Source organism: Sabethes cyaneus, chromosome 2, assembly GCF_943734655.1.
Source record: "Sabethes cyaneus chromosome 2, idSabCyanKW18_F2, whole genome shotgun sequence".
NCBI lineage: Eukaryota > Metazoa > Arthropoda > Insecta > Diptera > Culicidae > Sabethes > Sabethes cyaneus.
In genome coordinates, this window is record NC_071354.1 from 189572868 (window position 1) to 189594883 (window position 22016).

Genomic DNA, 22016 nt, shown 5'->3' on the forward strand with positions numbered 1-22016 from the left:
GGCTTTAATTTGTTTCCGCATAATGTTAACCAAACGTAAAAGCCGCTCCACATAATATGATTTTCCCAATATTTCTTTGCTTGAAATGCACGGTTTATTGTACAGTAATGGCAATAAAGCCAAGAATTCAAGTTCGATTAGATTCATTTGATCCTTATAAAATGCTACTCATTTCAAATGACAATGAAATATAGAACTAAACACACCCTTCTCAATTTTCCGGAATCTTGAAGTATCATATAATGATAAAAACGAATCAACTGCACTCAAAAGTAAACCCTTACAGAAGCAATAAATATTTATATCCAGGAACTAAATTCCAAATGGGCTGGCTGATCTAATAACCGGACTGCACGGTTGCTCTAATTCTATACCATCGCACCGAACCGAACCGAATCATTCCGGACCTACATCGCCGGCGTGCACAACTCGCGTGGTGCTCTATCGCAATAACGATCGCAATTTTCAGATTGGCGACCTTCATCGACATTGAGACCATAAATCAGATTTACACGGCTGGGTAGGCCTGCGAGTCCGATGATTTAATTGTCCAAACGAGCGCATGCACGCTGCCGAGACTAACTACGAACATTGACTGCCCATAGTTACTCCGCCTTCGCCTTCGGTGTGTAACATCGGTCGAGAGGACACGACCGAACCTTCACCGTAAACTTACTCATTATCCAGTAACGTTAACGTTGTTGTCGCCGGAGCGCGTTTGTCCCCCGATGACGATGCCGGTTGCTCGCTCAGTAAGTAACAACTGCCTTCCTTCGCCATTGATCGTTCCAGGGAGATAGGTCAAACCGACCGGGTTTCACAGACTGCACCTGGTCGATGCCTAGCATCGCGATTGTCAGTCTCGCTTTGCTCGAGGTTGATGATTGAAAATGTAAATTGCTCTTTGGCAGCAGCCAGCCGCCGCCGCCACCGTTGAGAGCAGTTGTAATCGAGCTCCTAGTATGCTAATTCCTTTACACATAGCAGTAGTGTGAAGCTGGGCATGATGGCGGGGTTCGATCGAGACACGAATGGGGCGGGCAAATAGCGTCGTCGATCCGGCGATTACCACCATTGCGCTCCTGCCTGCGCTCCTATATGTAGGTACCTATATAGTGAGCGACACTTTCGATTTCAATAGCCTAGCGTAAAGCAGAACATCGTCAGAAACGTGAACAGGCTGAAAATTAATTATAAACATTGGTATCCGAGCCAAGCAGCCGAGAATTGTTGACGGCTTTCGGGCCACAAAACGTGAGCAAAACAGATGTCAGTCGATTTTATATCACTTGCTGAGATAATCAATCGTCGATAATATTTACCATTCATCGAGTCATGCAACTTCCATCCTTGTAACGTGTACCTAAAGCAAATCCTAGCTAATTTGTCGTGAAAAATTCTTGACGTAAAATTCGACAATTATTTTGTAACACCGAGATTCTATTTTTCTCAACATTCAAAACAAATAAAGTTTAGTTTAGATGCATCAAAACCTTTTAATCTCGAAGCTCGTGTTCCTATTTGCAACAAGTTCCAAATTACATTTCACCAAATTACCGTGATTCCAATTTAACCTAATGCCGTCCGCTCAGCGTACGCAAGTCTTCCCTTCAACCGGATTGTTTTGATGACATAATCGCCACTTTTTGCTGCGCAGTGCCTACAGCATTGTTTGCTAAAAGTAAATACCGCAAAATCGTTAAACTCTTGAGTCCTTTTTCAAAAGAACGTAGCTGCAGATCCATAAACTAGCCGCACAAGTAATAACTTTTCTATGTTAGTTTTGTGGAGAATAACTGACATGTGGTAAATTGATATTCGTGAGAAAGTTCTTTTGAAATAGTACCCGAGAAACAACCTTGATGAGCAGGAACTGAGATAAATTACTATTCACAATACAGCATCGTCGCCTACGGCAACGAAAAGAAGCTGCTTCGTATCATATCGTAATGAGTTACGAACTAGGAAGTTATAACCGGGTGGAAGTGCAAACCGCGATTTAGTTGTCGGCCGACTGCTCACTTTACGCGTTTGAATTGCAAAATGTTTCTCGCGATTAGCTTAGCCTTGGTAGCACTCGGAATGCTTTACGTTTATTTAGTATGGAAATTCAGTTATTGGAAGGATCGAAACGTACCTGGACCGGACCCACTTCCGCTGCTAGGAAACTTCCCATCATTTTTACTTCGTCATCGACCATTTGTGGACGAATTCGATGATATTTACAGGTTTGAAAAATTGTTTTTTTTTACTATTTAATATAAGAAATATGCTCGATTACAGAAAATATAAAGAGAAGTACAACTTTGTGGGGGTGTTCGGAAACCGTTCGCCTCGAATAGTTGTTCTTTCGTCAACTCTAGCAAAGAATATTATTTCCAAGGATTTCAAGCACTTTCATGATAATGACCTTGGAAAAACTGTGAATAAGGAAGCAGATCGGATCCTCGGACGTAATCCATTTATGTTGCATGGTGAGGAATGGAAACAAAAACGTTCTGAGATCACACCGGCTTTCACCAGTTCCAGGGTAACAAAATACTTACTAAAATTGAATTTTTCGTTTCAAATGGTTCATCTTATTACAGATGAAAGTAATGTTTTCCTTTGTGGAAGACATCGGATCTCGTATGACGGAATACCTCAAACTACAGGCTGGTTCTCCCATAGAGGCTAAAGAATTGGCAGCAAAATTTACAACCGATGTCGTGTCCAGTTGCATATTTGCTGCCGATGCCCAATCGTTCACCAGTGACAAGCCCCAAATACGAGAGATGGGCCGTAGGATTTTGCAAATTTCATTCTTTTCATTTATCCGCATGATATTGATGGGAGTTTTTCCGAACATTGCGAGAAAGCTGAAGATTGGCTTTATATCCAAGTCGGTTGAGGAGTTCTTCCTTAATTTAATGTCGGAAGCGATTACTCATCGTGAAACTAGTCCTATCAAAAGAGTCGACTATCTCGATTATCTGATCAACCTGCAGAAGAAAAAAGAAATAACAGAACTAGACATGGCAGCACACGGAGTGACATTCTTTAGTGATGGTTTCGAAACAACTAGTGCAGCAATGGCATTTGTTCTGTATGAACTGGCGAAGAATCCGAAAATCCAGAGTCGTCTTCGAGATGAACTTATGCAGGCAACGACGGACAATGACCCCATCTCTTATGATACGTTACTAGATTTACCATATCTGGACCAGATACTCAGTGAATCACTTCGACTTTGGCCACCAGCTGCATTTATGTCCAAACAGTGTACTGAACCAACGGAGTTGGACATAACCTCGTCGCAAACAGTACGCATTGAAAAGGGCGTTTGTGCCATCATCCCCATTTGGTCTTTTCATCGTGATCCCGAATACTTTGTTGATCCGCTCGTATTCAACCCAGATCGGTTTAGTCCCGACGTAGGTGGCATCAGTTCGTACCGTGAAAAAGGATGCTTTCTGCCATTCAGTGAAGGACCACGGCAGTGTCTTGGGATGCGATTCGCACGAATGCTGGTCAAACGAGGGATATATGAGATCATCGTGAACTTCGCAGTTACCGTTAATCGGAAGACGAAAGAGCCTATACTAGTGGATCCGAAGGAACCGTTGATTTCGGCACTGGGAGGAATTTGGTTGAACTTTAATCCTATTTTTAAATGAAAGTTTTAGGCTTATATATCCTTCAACATAATGTGATAAAATTGTATACCAATTGTACAATATCATTAATTTGGATTTAATTATCTAACTATCTGCTTTGTTAAAAGTGTTTTTTATCAGTGTGACAATAATTTTAGGTTATTTGTGACAACTGCAGGGTTGGGTTGAACCCGAGTCCTCGGCGTGAGAGTCGTGAATGCTAACTTAGTATTTTCGGATAAGATAATTGCACGATGGATAGTCATTTCATTTCCAGGTACGCGGCTGTATCCAAGTTTAGGGGCGGCTTACAACAGCGACTGATCCGCAGCGAGCGGCTGACTTCCTTTTTCCACGGCCAGACACAAATTAATCCAGTGTTAAATAGGAATAATCGCTTGTTAGATCTGATACTTTCCAATGATCCCGCCAAACAACTTTGCTCGGTTACCGAGGCGGCCGAGCCTATTATCGCGCTTGATGCCGATCACCCCGCTCTTGATGTTACATTCAGTCTGCGGATCCCTGTCGTGTTTGAGGATGTTATCGACGGCAACGATTTAGATTTTCGTAGAATTGATTTTAATGGCTTAGCCACAACAATTACGCAGGTCGACTGGCAATCTTTGTTACTGTATCCTGATGTTGACACGGAAGTTCAATAATTCATTCGCACTTTGAACAGTTTGATCACCGATTACGCCGACCCGCTCGCAAACCTCCATGGGGAAACGCGCATCTTCGTCAATTGAAATGTGCAAGATCCTCTGCTCTGCGCGAATTACAAAGATCACACTGCCAAGCCATCAAACGAAACTTTAACCGTGCCTGTAGTGATTTTCGAGCGTACAACCATTTTTTGTATAAACAGTATACTCTACGAATGCAAGGATACGCAGAAATCCGAAGAAATTTCGGTCATCTATTAACTCTAAGAGAAACGAGGACGACCTGCCTGTTGATCTGTTTTTGGATGATCGTAAAGCCAACGTTGCTCGCGATAAATGCAACCTCTTTGCTACTCACTTCAAGCAGGCTTTTAATCGTGCTCCTGTTTCCGCACAGCAAATTGCTTCTGATGTTAAAAACACCCCTAATGAACCTCAACGTCTTTCATGTAACGGACAAGATTGTAAAAACTGCCATCGGAAAATTAAAATACTCGTTAGTGGCGGGACCTCAAGGTATTCCATCTTGCATCCTGAAAAAGTGTTCTACTGTTCTCGCTAGACAGCTCTCACTATTGTTCAATGCAACAATCCAGCAGTATAAGTTTCCTACTCGGTGGAAAGAATCAGTAATGTTCCCTGTACACAAGAAGGGTGATAAGCGCAACGTTCAAAACTATCGAGGGATTACATCGTTATGATCAAGTTCTAAAGTGCTCAAGGTAATCGTGAACGACGCTTTGTTCGCTAGCTCTCAATACTACATTTCCTCAAACCAGCATGGTTTTTTCCAAAAAACGTTCAGTCTCCACGAGTCTCGTCGATTTCGTGTCGTTCTGCCTGCACAACATGAATGAAGGGGTGCAAATTGATGCAGTGTACACGGACCTGAAAGCTGCGTTTGATCGGGTGGATCACGGCATCCTCCTTGCTAGGCTGGAGAAGCTGGGAATTTCCGCATCGTTCGCGTTCTGCAAGTGGTCGTACCTAACGCACCGTAGGCTGAGTGTGAAGATCGGATCAGAGTTTTCCACCTCGTTCAGCAACATCTTTGGCGCACCACAGGGGAGCAACCTTGGACCCTTACTCTTTTCTCTTTTTATAAACGAACTATCAGCTCTTCTGCCACCAGGCTGACGATATTTTTATGCCGACGATATAAAATTCTTCTGCAACACCATGTGGAGAAATTTGAAGATTGAAGCTCGAATAACATGCTTACCGTCAGCACCTCAAAGTACTTTGCCATCTCCTTTCACTGTAAAACTAAGCCTATAGCTTTTAGCTACAACATAGCTTGAATGGACATATGGGGAGTTCCCAGGACATGACATAAGAGATCATCATTGGGGACACAAATGCACAGATCGAACGAAGAGTTCTTTCGTCCCGTTACAGGTAGTGAAAGCAGTAGGCACGGTACTCGAAGCTTCTTTAAAACGACCAACGGAACCAGGAACTGAAATGAGCCAATTCCTGTTATGTGCATCGACAAGGAGGGGAGCCCGATTACCGAAAGATTGGAGGTGGCCAGGTGGTGGAAACAACATTTCGATGTACTGTTGTCGATGGAGAACAAGATGGAGCTGTCAACAAAAATAGGACGACGCTTGAGGATGATAGACAAGCTGTGAATCCACCAACTTTGAATGACGTATAAAGTGGCTAGACAGCTGAAAAACAGCAGAGCTGCTGGAAACGATGGCATCCCCACCGAACTTTTGAAAGTCGAGAGTGAACGGTTGTATTGTGCAATCCATTAGGTTATACTAAAGGTATGGACTGTGGAGGAACTACCTACGGACTGGTTGGAAGGTCTCATATACCCTATCTACAAAAAGAACCATCGACTCGAATGCAGTAATTATCGAGGGATTCCTTTCCTTAATTCTGTATATAAAATTCTCACGCGCGTCCTATTTCATAGACTGAGACCTTTGCAGGAAAACTTTGTTGGCGAATACCAGTGCGAGTTTGGAAAGGGACGCTGTTTTTCTTGCGACAAATCCTCGATAAATTCAGGAAATTCAATTTGTACTTGTTGTTGTTTACCAGCCAAGAGCTGGGGTGGCTCTTGCCGTATCAAAAATTCTTCTCCATTATACTTGGTCATGGGCTATTCGTCGCCAATTCGCTGCGCGTCTCGGCACACGCAAGTCGGCTTCAATCTGGTCGAGCCATCTAGCACGTTGGGCTCTTCTATTCCGGGTGCCGGGGGGTTCTTGAAGAGAACGACTGCACAGTCGTCCGGCATCCTTAGGACGTGACCGACCCGCAGTAGTCTCCCAACTTTCGCCAGGTGTATGATGGGAATCTCTCCAAGCAGTGTTTGTAGCTGGTGATTCATACGCCTCCGCCAGTCGTTGCTTTCCGTTTGTACTCCGCCAAAAATATTCCGCAACACCTGTCGTTCAAATACGGCAAGTGCACGTATGTCTTCCGTAAGCAAAGTTACTGTCTCAAGTCCGTAGAGGACTACCGGTCTGATTAGTGTTTTTTATATCGTCAGCTTTGTGCGGCGGCGCATGCTCCTTGGTCGAAGCGTCTTGCGGAAGGTAAAGTAGGATCGATTTCCAGCTTGCATGCGTCGTTGGACTCCTTACTCGTATTATTGTCGGCGGTGACCAGGGATCCCAAACATACGAATTCATCAACCACTTCCAGTTCATCGCCGTCAATAGTCACTGTCCGTAGAACGCAAACGTTGCTCTCTCGGGAGCCTCTTCCTACCATATACTTGATTTTTGAACCATTGATTTGTAACCCTATCCTTCTAGCCTCCATTTTTAGTCTGGCGTAGATTGCCTCCGCCGTCTCTAGGTTTCTAGTAATGATATCGAGGACGTCTACAAAGGTTAGGAGTTGGCTGCTCTTGCTGAAGATCGTGCCTCTCGTTTCGATGCCCGCTTGCCGGATCACGCCTTCAATAGCAATATAGAATAACATACAGGACATTCCATCCCCTTGCCGCAACCCTCTGCGCGTTTCGAAAGGACTCCAAAGTATCCACGAAACGCGCAGGTGCACATCACTCGCTCCAGAGCAGCTCTGATCAGCCGCGTCAATTTGTCCGGAAAACCATACTCATGCATTGTCTGCCATAGCTGATCGCGTTCAACTGTATCCTATGCTGCCCTGAAATCTACGAAAAGATGAGGCGTGGGTACGTTGTACTTGGGACATTTCTGGAGGATTTGTCGGAGAGTAAAAATTGGTTTCGTAGTAGCACGGGCCCCCATAAATCCCGTCTGATACTGCCTTACGAATTCTCTTGCTATTGGGGATAGACGACGCAACAAAATCTTGGAGAGCACCTTGTAGACGGCGTTGATCAACGTGATGCCGCGGTAATTACAGCAATCTAGCCGGTCGCCTTATTTTTGCAGATGGGACAGGCTACACCTTCCATCCGCTCCTCCGGTAGTTTCTCCTCCTCCCAAATCCTAGAAATTATGCAATGAAGTGCCGTTGCTAACGGTTCTTGGTCATCATTGTAGGACTCTGCCGCAAGTCGATCCTTTCCGGTGGCTCTATTATTCTTCAGCTGACGAATTTCTCGCCGGATCTCTTCGAGATCGGGAGCCAGCACCCTGTTGCCGTTTGTAGGCACTCCGAGGTTAACTTCCGTTGCGACTCCTTCTGCTATATCACCGTTGAGGTGCTCATCAAAATACTGCTTCCACCTGTCGACCACCTCGCACTCGTTTGTGATTAGACCCCCTCCCTCGTCCCTACACATGTCAGGTTTAGGTGTGTAACCCTTATGAGTTTGGTTTACTTCCTCGTAAAACTTGCGCGTGTCATTAGCCCGAAATAGTTATTTCAACTTCAAGTCAATCTCTGTCCTCCTTCTGGCGCTTTTTCCTTCCAACTCAACTCATTCCGCGCTCGTCGATACTTGGTCAAATTCTCCCTCGTGGAAAAGCTAAGATAGTTCTCCCAAGTTCTTTTTTTCATCTCCGTCGCATGTTGGCATTCATCGTCAAACCAATCATTTCGTGCACTCGAGGTTTCCTCACCTAGCACCGTGGTTGCGGCCTCATTGACGGCCGAGCGTATGCTGCTCCATCCGTTTTTGAAGCACTTAGCTCCACAGAGGAAGACAGAGCTTCATCCAATACGCGTGCGTAGTTCTCGGCACTGCGCGGATTGTCTAATTACCGAATGTTTAACCAAGCAAGGAGGGGGACCTTGTCGCGAGGTTCAAATCGTCGATTGTTTTGAGCGCACATGTACTGCTACTAGGTAATGATCCGCAAGACCGGCGCCAGCCAATTTGTCACTCCACGCAAAATCTCAAAATGGCGCCCCCAGAACAAACGAAAAACAGCCGGCGTTGCTGTGTGCAGACATTTTACTACTTACACACTTGCAAACGCACAGTCTCGTAGCGTCTTTCTGCGTAACCACTCACGAGGCAAACAACTCGTGAGCAGCCAGCTGTCCGTGAGGGCTAGCGGCACACTGGGATACAAATTTTGCATTACTTTTTTTTCTTCTTCGTCTTACACCCTCGATTCTACACCGGATATCCATGCAGTGAATCTGTGTTCTCTTCTAGAACTTCATCGGCCTTAAGGGCCCCATACACGTACGCATATGTTGGGTTAGAAACGAATAAAATGTTGGCGGGTCATTCTGGTCGAGCGACAAGCCCAATTTCTTCTTTAGTGTCGTTGAAGAAATGGCCTTTTATCGTCAACACGCACATCCTCTCGGTGACTTTTCAGTCCATTTCGTGATTCTGTATTTTGCCCATCCCTACGAAGCCCGTTCCGAGCTCGTTGGTCGCTTCACCGCTCTGGTAAAATTGTGCTTTGCCTCCACAGACCCTCTAAACACTCGCCTTTGCGACAGATCCCCTGCAATGCCACGATATCGTACTTTCGGGGTTCTAACTGATCGAACAGCACCCTGTCGCCACCCACGAAATTTAGCGATCTGCAGTTCCAGGTACCAAATTTCCAATTCCATGTCCTTATTTCGTCGCCTTTGTCCATGCCGAATGTTGCTAGTAGAATTTCCTTGATTGTTTGTAGTGTGTTGGATTGCCGTATTCGAACTACGCTATTGGGTCTTATGTCTTGTGATGGGGTGGCAATCTTATAGTGCCGAGACAAGACTGTGCCTCATTCCCTGTTAGTATACGACCTTAATTTCCACCGGGATTGGTTATCCGATCTCCGCTAAAGTTGCTCGTATTCCGGATAGTACCACGAAGAACTAGAGATAGGAGTTGCTGGAAAGTGGCCAAGGGCCACTTTGGAGTCTGTGTTACGCATTATCCAGCCATCCACCAACGTTGTGTTTCTAACATACAAGCGCATCGGAAAGTTTTAACTTTTCCAACACAAATCTTAAGATTTTCGATAACTATGTATCGTGTAATAAACGCCTTGTAATGCTTATCGGCAGAACAACAAGCAAAAAAACGATAAACAATTACCCAATCGCGCCAAATAGATCTTTGCAGTAAGCACTTAAAGCATGTGCACCACACAGATCGAGCTTTGTATTAATCATTTCAGGCTTACACGATTTCAGCGAGCCCATGTTTGATTATAAATCAAACGCGGTAATTTCGTTCAATTCACACGTACCTCGACCATTTGATCCACTGATAGTGTCTAACCGATTCCTAGAAAACTCCTCACCTGTCTATAAAGCATGCCGCCGCTGCTGGTTTTTTTCTGCTTCTCTTATTTCAAGCATTATCCCCGGTAACGTAATCTTGGAGCAATTTTTCCAAGGCGCACGGTCAGAAACAAAAACACGCAAAATACCATAAATATCGGCGATCGCAATAAATCCAACTCCAGTTTGGGGCTCAATCCGCCAACATTGGTCCGGCGCGGCGGTCCGAGCAAGCGGCGTTTCAGTGGTACCTACACGTACCGATGATCGTTCGCTTGGGCAGTGCTGATAAAAGTGTGGAATTCCTGCGACCTTTTCTGACGGTGTTGCAATAAAGATTGTAGTACGTGCTTGGGCACCATGTTGGTAGCAGCAGCAGCAACAGCAGCAACGGTAGCAGTGATTTCCTTTTGATAAGTTGGTGTTTACTTACTTTTTCGAACCAAATTGAGTACCGACTTGTGTCGTTGTTTGCTAGCTGCGGCCGTCGTCGGTGAAGTACGCTGTTACCATCTTAAGATGAATGACCCTAGAGCACTCTGATTATCTCTATCACTTGGACAAATTTATTCTCGAATGATTACTGTTGGTAAGCATAAAGTCGAATCGGGGTCCATGTATGCTGCAATGTAATCGAATTAAGTTTTAAAAGAAAGCACATAATTTCGAAATGCATTTTGCTTCTAACGTGTTTGTCTGAATTTTTCCCTTCTAGGAACAGCAATGTTTCGCCATCGTTGGCGACTGAATGCCGAACCAAACCCTAAAAATATAATACTGCCGCAATTATTTTCACATGGAAAACATTTTTCCCTCCACCAATAAAGACATTTTGTCCAACCGATCTAATGTGAATTTCTTGCATTATTGTACTCTAACCCTGAACACGGTTAAAACATTGTTGATGATTTGCATACAGTAACATACAAGAGAACATACAACAAGTATCCATTATGCTTGCAAAGTGCTTTACATGAACCGTAAACAAATTTACCCTTTTTAAACAGTTCTAACAAAACGGCGTGACTAAGTCGAACATTTAACATACGGCATTTGGTCTCGAATTCCCTAAGCCTATGTACTTACGAATGGAAGTAGAAAGAAAACAATATATGTATGCAGCCGAAGAAGCATAGACGGTTCGAGCGAAACTCGAATGCACTTTGCTATTTATTCCCTGCACTTCTGGGTACAGCCCAACCATCAGCCTATGCGCCGCTGAGGTCTTGACCACGAACTCAATGAGATACCGATCGCAATACCCGACAGCTACTTGATTTGATGATCATGATGCATATCATTAGAGGTTGATGCATATCATTAGACGTCGGTTGTGTTCCCACAATATGCAAGCAATCATTATCAATCTTGCAGGATTGGCCTGCTCCTAATCCGAGCGACTTTTAGAAAGTGATTCGTATTCGAAGTTCAGATGTTAATTAACGTCGATTCAATCGATCTAAATATTTCCCGCGTTCGGTCGGCGGTACGCCTGACGGTAGCGATTAATTGATTCGCTCTCGTAGTTGACGTGGTGAATTTGTCCCCCGGTTTTCGTGGACACCAACATTGCATGTGCTCCGTAAACCGTTCTGTGGCGGGTTCTACATTGTAACAGAACGCTGCTGCACTGTGGCTAAATGTGTGAAGGTGATTCAATTAAATGCACACCTGTGTACCTATCCCCTTACAGTGCCGCAATGTGCGGTGTCAAGCAAGAGTCTCGAGCTTATGCAATAGCAGACACCCTTCAGTACCTACCTCGTAAATTGGTTTGCAATAGAAAAGCAACATTTCATTAATACGTCCACTTGTCTCAAGTCACAGCAGAAGCGTCTTTTGGGACGGGAAAATTACACGGCCGTGTTCGTTTACGACATAATCGTTGTTACCGATCCTAGCTACTCATCTGACATGCAGTCCAGATCGCGATATTTTCCCATAGTGAAAGAAAATACGGTTCACTACCAGTGAGTGCGGAATGAAATCACTGTGCCACGTTTGTGGTAGAGACCCACCCGTTCCTTGCATGTATGCACGGCGGACCCGTCTGTCTGTGATCAGTCTGGTCGCAGAGTTTCCGTGGGTCTCTGGTAAGTAGGTAATGGATATAAAGCGAGCTGCCGACTAAATTTATAGCGCCGATAACACCGACGTGTAGGGTGTACATGCGGTTGGGTTGGGAAACCTTTAGCGTTGACGGTGCTTTCGGTAAGTTGATGAAGAAAAACGGAGGAAAGAATAAGTAACAAGATTTCTTGAGTCTTGTGTCCGGGACGTTTCTAGTGAAACCGAAAGTACGAAACGATTTGACCTGAATTCATTTACGTGCTCGGATGTGTTTGAATGAAACACACAATATAAATACATTTTCATGGGCTCCGACTCAGGGGAACACAAGTTGACGGCATTTGATTTTTTCAATATGTTTTTAATAATAGCGAGTCTACTTTTTACTTGTATTTCAGCGTAGTTCAGCGGCAGCGTAGTTTTGGATTTGTTTCGAACAAGACAGAAACGGGTGGTGCTTTGGGAAAAAACTGAAGATCGCCAATTCAACCATCCCAAATGTTTTAAAATCGATCTTCACGGAGTTGACCCAAAAATTGTTCGGTTTAGGCCAGAAATTAAAAATCCAAAATTTGGTGCCGGTTAGACTTTCCCTCGATTAATGGGAGCACCTCCAATTTAAAGAAAAAAAACGTTTATGTCAGCATCTCCGACAATATTCCAACTCCGACGTGTTCCCTACATTTTTTTGTATAAGAATAATTCGATTCCATGAGGTGTTCTGTACGCCGAGATACAGTGCTTCAAGCAATCCCAATTTTTTTTATGGACGAATCTTTTCTTTAAAAAAGGGTGGGGCTCCATTTATCAAGGAAAGGTGCAACCGGCATCAAACTTAGAATTTTTTCTAGTTGAGCTAAAACAAACAAACTGTCAAAATTAGATAATGATATTTATTTCTTCTTAATCTTAGCAGATATCAAAAAGTTTGTGGAAAATTTCAAATTAGTTAAATAAAACTGTTCAAAAAATTCAATGTTCAAAAAAGTTAAAAAAAAACTAATTTTCGGAGGTAACGATAGAAAGACAATTATATCACGCAAACCATATGAGGTGGATACTTACTTACTTACTTACTTACTTACTTACTTACTTAATCAGCTCCAAGCCGTGGTTTCCTCTGCTGTACGAAGAAGTCGTCTCCATTCCACTCGGTCCATGGTCGCAATTCGCCAGCCACTTGATCGATCCATCTTGCTCGCTGCGCGCCCCGCCGTCTTGTTCCAGTCGGATCGTTATTGAGAACTTTTTTAACCGGGCAGTCGTCCGACATCCTCACGACATGCCCAGCCCATCGCAGGCGACCATTTTTTGCGGTGTGAGCGATGGGTGATTCCCTAAGCAGCTGATGCAATTCCGTCTTCCATCTGCACTCCACCGTAGAAGGTGCGCAACACCTTCTGTTCGAAAACACTAAGGGCGCGTTGGTCATCCACGAGCATAGTCCATGTCTCATGGCCGTAAAGGACCACCGGTCTAATCAGCGTCTTGTAGATTGTTAACTTCGGGCGGTGGCGAATTTTGTTCGATCGCAGCGTCCTACGGAGTCCAAAGTAGGCACGATTTCCTGCCATAATGCGTCTTTGTATTTCTCTGCTGGTGTCGTTGTCTGCGGTAACCAGTGAGCCCAGATACACGAACTCTTCTACCACCTCGATTTCATCACCGTCTAAATGAATCCGGGGAGGGAGGTCAGCATTCACTTCTCTAGAACCTCTTTCTTTCATGTATTTTGTTTTCGATACATTAATGACATGTCCAATCCGTTTGGTTTCAGCTTGCAGTCCGATGTACGTTTCCGCCATCCTCTCAAAGGTACGCGTAATAATGTCAACGTCGTCAGCGATACCAAGAAGCCGGACGGACTTCGTGAATATCGTGCCACTCGTGTCTATACCCGCTCTTCTTATCACACCCTCCAAAGCAATGTTAAACAGCAAACATGAAAGCCCATCACCTTGCCGTAACCCTCTTCGAGATCCAAAGGGACTCGAGACTGCCCCTGATACTCGAACAACACACATTACTCGACCCATCGTCGCATTGAACAATCGCGTTAATTTATCCGAAAATCCGTAGTAGTGTATAATCTGCCATAGCTGATCTCGATCGATCGTGTCGTACGCCGATTTGAAGTCGATGAATAAATGATGCGTAGGCACGTTGTATTCGCGACATTTCTGCAACACTTGCCGAAGCGCGAAAATCTGGTCCGTGGTGGCACGGGCATCCATGAATCTCGCTTGATATTGCCCCACGAATTCCTTTGCAAATAGTGATAATCGACGACATAAAAGTTGGGAGAGTACCTTGTAGGCGGCGTTCAACAGTGTGATTGCGCGGTAATTGCAACAGTCCAACTTGTCGCCCTTTTTGTAGATCGGACACACGATGCCTTCCGTCCACTCCTCCGGTAGTAGCTCATCCTCCCAAATCTTGGATGGTGAATACTTAGTATCTTCGAAAAGGTTTAATTAAATTTACATTCAGGTAATTTGTTACACGGTTTGTTTTTTGTTTGATTATTAAGAGGGGGAAACTAAGGGACCATTAATTTATTACTTACTTACTTTAGTGGCAACGGTCCGTTACCGATCCTGCGCCGAACGAATTATGGTCTTCCAGTACCGTCGGTCCTGGCCTGCCGTTCTCCAATCCCCACGAACACCAGCTGAACGTGCATCGTCTTCGACAGCACACACCCACCGGGTGCGAGGTCTGCCTCGGAGTCTACGGCCTCTTCCTGGTTCTCTGCTGAAAATAGTTTTGGCTACTCTTTCATCGGGCATTCTGGCCACATGTCCAGCCCTCCGCAGTCTGCCACATTGCACTACCTTCACTATCTATCTTCTATATATATAAAAATGAAATGCTGTTCGTGTGTCCGGTATAGACTAGCAAACCGCTGGACGGATATCGATTAAACTTGGCATACACATGGCTTATGATGTGAGGAATGTTGTTAGCGTGGTTTTGTTCAATTTCTGTATGTGTAAGTTTTCAAAATTTCAAAAATACTACATCTGGAACAAACTGCAATTTAGCCGCATACATTCACTACTGTCGCACAAGAAAAAACATCAAAGCAATCCCGTGTCAACAACAATTAATTTGTTGAAGTTTAAAACCTAAAATCAAAGCTTTCGCAGCATTGTCTGTATTTTACAAAACTTAACATAAAATTTTAACACTATGTCACCAAAAAGGAGTAATCTTGGTAGACAAACAAGGGAAACAGAACGTAGAGGAATTAAGAGAAGAGCTGAAAGTGTTGAGCAGCGGGCGCAACGAAACGAAGGCAACCGACAACGCATTTCACGATCACGTTTTGACCGTAGTGAAGAAGAACATGCCTCTGGAAACAGTAGAGACCGATTAAGAATGAGTCATAACCGTGCTCTTCAAAATAGATTCAGCATTAAAGTTGTCACTGAACTTACAATTGGACGAGAATCCGACATGTAATATTTCTAGGACTTCGGGAATAGCAAAAGTGTTGCAAAAATCCAAATTAATTGTATGGAATGAATGTACTATGACTCATAAAAAATCTTTGGAAGCTTTAAACAGTACTTTACAAGATCTGCGAGGAAACCAGAGATTGATTGGCGGTGCTAAAATTATTAGCAGGCGAATTTCTAAGTGCTTCGCAACCAGCTGTTAGAATACAGGACAGTGCGGGGTCAGTGCTACGATCCTATTGACTCTAACAGCCTCTCCCAACCGAGATTCGAACATACGACGACTGGATTATAAGACCAGCGTCTTACCTCGAGGCCAACTGGGAGGGATTACCGACAAACACTCCCCGTTATTCCGCGTTCTACGGCTGCAGCTGAATTAAATGCGGGCTTAAAATCATCAAGTTTGTGGAGATTTGTAAAAATAAACTGAAACTTACTACAAATGTGCGTGTTCAATTCCAAAACCACCCGTCAGCAGATAGGTTTTCTAAGCAATTCTTGGACGTCGGAAATGGTAAAATACCAGTAGACAATAATACTGGCTTAATAACTTTACCGGCAACATTTTGTAGTATCACTCATTCTAAAATAGAATTAATTCAAAAAGTATTCCCAAATAAAAAAATCCTGTTTGGTTAAGCGAGAGAGCAATATTGGCAGCAAAAAACAAAGATGTTAATAAGATCATTGGATATGGATATTCAGAATTTAACACCAGGAATATCAAGAACATATAAATCAGTGGATAGTATTATTAATCAAGATGAAGTAGTGAATTATCCTACTGTATTTTTAAACTCACTTGATTTGCCTGGTATGCCTCCACATATGCTACAATTAAAAATTGGAGCACCAATCATTATGCTACGCAATATTAATCAACCACGCCTATGTAATGGCACGAGACTATCAGTCAAAAAATTAATGAACAATGTGATTGAAGCTACTATTTTAAACGGAAAATACAAAGGCGAAGAAGTTTTCATTCCCCGAATCCCAATGATTCCAACTAATTTACTGTTTGAATTTCAGCGACTTCAATTTCAGGTCCGTCTTGCTTTTGCGATAACGATTAATAAGGCACAAGGACAATCCTTGGAAGTATGCGGTTTGAATTTAGCAAATCCATGCTTTTCGCATGGACAGCTGTACGTTGCGTTTTCAAGAGTTGGTAAACCATCAGCATTATTTATATACACAACAGATAGAAAAATTAAAAATGTTATATATAAACAAGCATTACAATAAATACTATTTTAGGTGAATTTTCATACACGTTTTTACTGTTACGAAAACAAAAACCAAATGGCGTAGCAACGCGCGCCGGGTCCTCTAGTATCAGCATATTTGTATACTTGGTACAGCTCGTGATTCATGCGTCTGCGCCACACTCCATTTTCCATTTTGCCACCAAGTATAGATCGCAGAATTGTACGCTCAAAAACCCTAAGAACTCGCCGATCAGCTTCCTTTAGCGTCCATGATTCGTGTCTGTAAAGGGCCACCGGGAGGATTAGTGTTCTGTAGAGCGCCAGTTTTGTGCGAATTTGCAAACTACGGAACTTCAGCTGGCTACGTAATCCGTAGAAAGCCCGATTCGCGGCTGCAACTCGTCGTTTCACTTCGCGGCTTACATCGTTGTCACATGTCACGAGTGTACCAAGGCATATTAATTACTCCACTACTTCATATCGTTCCCCATATAACTCCACCGCGGCACCAACACCACTTGGGCTCCCACGTTTCCTACCAGTAACCATGTACTTCATTTTGGCAGTGTTGATGGTAAGTTCCAATCTCGCCGCTTCCCTTTAAAAAAGCCTGAAGGCCTCTTCCACTGCTCTGCGGTTGATTCCGATGATATCGACGTCATCCGCAAAACCAAGAAGCATGTGAGATTTCGTGATGATAGTTCCATTCCTTTCCACGTTTACCCTTCGTAATGCACCTTCCAAGGCAATGATGAATAGCAGGTTAGAGAGTGCGTCCCCTTGCTTCAGTCCATCCAACGTCACGAAAGCAGCTGAGGTATCACTCGTTATTCTAACGCATGATTTGGATCGGTCCAGCGTCGCACGAATCAGCGTAACTAGTTTCGTCGGAAAACCATGTTCTAGCATTATCTGCAACAGCTCAGTTTAACTGAATCGTACGTCGCTTTAAAGTCCACAAACAGATGGTGTGTCTGCAAGTTGTACTCCCGGAACTTGTCTAGCAACTGGCGCAGCTTAAACATCTGATCCGTCGTGGAGCGACCCTCACGAAAACCAGCTTGGTACTCGCCGACGAAGGACTCCGCTAACGGTCTCAGTCTGCAGAACAGGATACGGGAAAGCACCCTGTAGGCAGAATTGAGCAATGTAATTCCTCGATAATTTTTACACTCCAGTCGATGTCCCTTTCTGAAAATTGGGCAAATGAGGCCATCCAACCACTCCTCCGGCATTTGTTCTTCCTCCCAGATCCTGACAATGATCCGGTGGATTGCTTCGTACAGCCGCTCGCTCTCCGCTTTTAGAAGTTCAGCCGGGAGACCGTCCTTCTTAGCAGCCTTACCGTTTTTCAGTTCATTGATTGCCTTTTTAACCTCCTCCTGTGTTGGTGGCTCCACAGCTTAACCATCGCTTACAATTCCTATCCTGTCTCTGCTGATCTTTGCATTTACCTCTCCATTCAACAGTGTCTGAAAGTGCTCCTTCCACCTGGCTGCTGCCGCCGTTTTGTCGGTAAGCAGGTTACCAGTATTATCATTGCACTATTACAGGCATGGCCAAATGCCTGTATCTCACCGTTTTATAGAAACTCCGTGTGTTGTTGCTGGCGTATCGCTCCTTTGCGCCGGCGAGCACGTGCTCCTCGTACTCGCGTTTCTTTAGACGATGGATTCTTTTTTCCGCAGCTCTAGTCTCTCTGTACCTCTCTCTGTTTTGACGCGTTGCCGCAGTAAGCATGCGACTCCTGGCCTGGCTCTTTTCATCTGTCACTCTCTGGCATGCGGCATCAAACCAGCTATTACGCTGTCTTCTACGCGTCGTGCCTACCACCTCTCTCGCTGCTGTTTGGATGACACCATGGATGTTCCTCCACAGCCCATTTATATCTTCTTCGTCTACCTGCTGTTCTGCGATTCGTTGGTCAAGCTTCCTGGCGTACTACACTGCTACGCCGTCTGCCGTTAACCGCTGGATATTGAAACGCAGCGTCCTCTCAGTGCGATCTTTCGCTGTGTTCGAAAGCCTTGCGCGAATCTTACTCACTACGAGATAGTGGTCAGAGTCGATATTTGGTCCCCGAAAAGACCATACATCGATAACATTCGAAAAGTGTCGACCGTCAATCAAGACATGATCGATCTGAGAGCGAGAGTCTCCATTTGGATGCCTCCAGGTGTGTTTCCGAATATTCAAACGTGGAAAGTATGTGCTACAGATGGCCATTCCTCTGGCCGCGGCAAAATTTATGAGCCTCAGACCGTTATCATTGGTCGACAGATGAAGGCTATGTCTTCCAATGACTGAACGGAAGAATTGCACCCTCCCGGTCTGCGCATTTGCATTTCCGATGATTTTCACGTCGTGTTTTGGGCACTCTCCATAGGTCCTCTCAAGCCTGTCGTAAAACTCGTCCTTAGCTCTTGAACAAGCAAGCTAGCCCGTGCCGGTTCATGGAGAGTTCGGACATTCCAGGTACCAAGTTTCCAATCATTATCCCTTAATCTTTTCCTTGTTCCTTGCCGTGTCCTATACCGATTGTTCCGTCCTGAATTTCTTTATTCGTTGTTCGTGGTAATTGAGACCGGGGTCGCGATACCTGCATCCCGCTGATGGGTCTGCCATCTTAGGTATAGCTTGCGGTATACAGCATTTCATACTTAGGCGCCCGTTTCGAGACAGACGCTGTGTGAGCCGCCCCTCACCTGGAGAACAGGCGCTCTAGTGCGCACTTTCTAGCTTAGCTGCTTCAGTAAGTACATGAAGCATTTTCGGGTAAGGCCATCGACCGTCATCATTTGACTTAGATCTGCGTGGAAACGCCAGGTGGCAGCTTGAGAGAGCCAGAGCTATGTTTGACGCTCCTTTCAGGTAACTCTCTCCATTTCATACCCTTTCATACCATTAATTTATTACTTAATACATTTAGGAGAGGCCCGACATTCGTCACGTAGTTTCTAAATGGTCCCTAAACTGCACCATTCTTTAGTAATCGAAGAAAACAAACCGTGTTAAAATAGACTTTAGTGTATAGCTCTACAACTTTGCCGAAAACATGAACCTGCTATCTAGTTCCAACAAAAAGTTTTTTTTAAAAGTCTGAAGAAGGAACAGTAATTGTATTCAGACTTAACCTGCAAATTCAAGGTTGCAATCTCCCGTTTCCGCATATCACCAATCACTAAGAAAGTTTTACCTCTTATTACCGCTGCAAAGGTAGACAAAACGATCATCCCTGACGGTTCCTGGAAACGTAGTTCCATAACTCGCGTTTCTAATTCAAAATCTATTATCCCAAACTAGCCAACTTTTTTGCATCAATTGATTGTCAAGATTTTGGATATGGAACGACTGCCGGAGGATTGCAAAGATGGGGTTATCTGCCCAATCTACAAAAATTGTGGGTATTACCGAGCGATAACTATCCGGTATGTCGTCTAGCAAGGACATTCTCAAGACATTTTTCATCATCGGCTCCCACCACTAGCAATAGACTAGTTGGAAGCTACCCGTCAGAAGTACTGGATGCCTGAGAAACTGAAAGCTAGTAGTCACGGACCGAAACAGATAGAAAAACTACGTGATGCAGAGTGTAGGCCTTGTCACGATACGGCAGGTCAATTAAATAACTAAATAATATTCCTCCTTTAAATCAAAGTGACTTAAATACAGCATTCCGTAAATTAATTTATGGTAAGTTTACCTTATACTTAATGAACTTCTTATGCAAATTTAATTTATTCACAAGGAAAAGTATGCTAAAAAATCTGTTGTAAAATCTGCAACGTTTCTTAAATCACGCTCTTTCTGTTTGTAAATTGCAATGGCTATTTAATCATTGTTCTGCCAGTCTTAAGAAATAAACTCATCAAGTAAAGGTGTTTATTAAAGGTTGGGATTGTATGATAGTTCTGCTAGTCCGAGCGAGGTTTATGGCTAGGCAAGCAATGATTGCTACCATTAGACGAACAAACCAATGCAATGGAACCTCATTTTATGTCTGTAACAACCTTTTATTAGCCATAATAACTTTATTAATCCAACTTAATTATACTGATTGAACATTGCAGAACTCAAGCCATTCTAAATCCATTTCATCCATATTTTTCTTTAGGAAATGACTACAGGTCTTATTGATTTTTTTGCGAGGTCTACCTTAATCGCAAAATTAAGCAATATAAAACGCTTACATCCGTTCGATGGTGTGGTTCACATGACACGCCCTTTTCTTCGAGCAAAACAGAACAGACCTTTGAATATAACTAATTCGATGCTTTGTTTTAGTTACAAACCGCTATGTTCCAGCGAACGGTCAAAGCCTGTTAAGCAATTGCACCAATGGACAGTGCCGAAGGGATATTCAAATAAGTACTAGCATGTACCTATTAAAAAAAGACAGTCTAAAGCACTCTAAAAATTGCTCGTAGTTCGGCCAGTTGAGTACATATAGCTCCAACAAGCATCCATGGCATTAGGTCGTAAAATGTGTGCCAGAAACGGCCAAGGGATAAAACTGCGTAACGATCCGGCAATTGAGATCGGTGTGTCCACGGTAAGTGAACTTATCATTCCAAAAAGAAGTAACAAATAAAACCTGTCTCTCAATTCAACTAGCAGTTGGGCATGGCTTTATTTTGTTTTTCGTTTCAGATTAATATTGAAGAGAACGGGAACATTGCAAAAAATACATCCAAATTTCTTTTTCAAGTTTTGTTTTTTCATTTGACCTTTAACATATTTTCGATTTACGGGTCTGCGCAGTAATATACAGTACTTGACTGGAATTTGTGAGGCTCATAGAGACTTCTCTCTTAGGGTCGCAGCAATTATCTGTCAGTTATAAAAGTAATTTTGATAGTTTTCATTCAAGAAAAATAAAAACCTGACTTCAACACAGCGGTTAAGGGTCACATTGTATTTGAAATGCGAGTTGTAACCGCTTTAACCAGTCGAAATGTATGACTAAGTTCATGTGCGCATGTTTTTGCTAACTACTTAATTAACTTTGAAACCCGCGCCGGCACGCAACTTTTTCCAACCGGATAAAGTTTTTTTTCTTATGTTTCTTGAGGCGACAAATGCCTCCGGCTAATCCATCCAATCTCAGTCAACATTTTGTCGATGATCTCAAAAGCTGAACTGCAATAATTGCTAACAACAGGTTAAATGCTACACAAATACAAATCTGAAAATTAGTTAGTTTCACAAGTTTTTCGAATTGGACTGTTAACAGTCTGGAGTCATTTGAACTAATGTTTAAATATCAAAATATGATCATTCATTTTCAATTTCAATCCAACCGTTCATGTCTGATGTCTGAACCCGTTCGGTTCT

At 43.6% G+C, this 22016-nt stretch overlaps 1 protein-coding gene across 1 annotated transcript; it reads left to right on the plus strand.

The window, feature by feature from the left end:
* The first annotated feature begins 2039 nt into the window (after positions 1-2039).
* Positions 2040-3683, plus strand: LOC128734380 (probable cytochrome P450 28a5). Its single transcript, XM_053828552.1, has 3 exons — positions 2040-2228; positions 2284-2530; positions 2589-3683. Exons 1-3 carry the CDS (start codon positions 2044-2046, stop codon positions 3654-3656), a joined length of 1500 nt encoding a protein of 499 aa, XP_053684527.1. The 5' UTR covers positions 2040-2043; the 3' UTR covers positions 3657-3683.
* Positions 3684-22016: the final 18333 nt, after the last annotated feature.

Bases quoted from the DNA above. Each gene is read 5' to 3' on its own strand.
- LOC128734380 (XM_053828552.1), top strand. From the start codon at position 2,044: ATGTTTCTCGCGATTAGCTTAGCCTTGGTAGCACTCGGAATGCTTTAC. The intron at 2,229-2,283 runs GTTTGAAAAATT...GCTCGATTACAG, and splicing joins GAATTCGATGATATTTACAG to AAAATATAAAGAGAAGTACA. The intron at 2,531-2,588 runs GTAACAAAATAC...ATCTTATTACAG, and splicing joins CGGCTTTCACCAGTTCCAGG to ATGAAAGTAATGTTTTCCTT.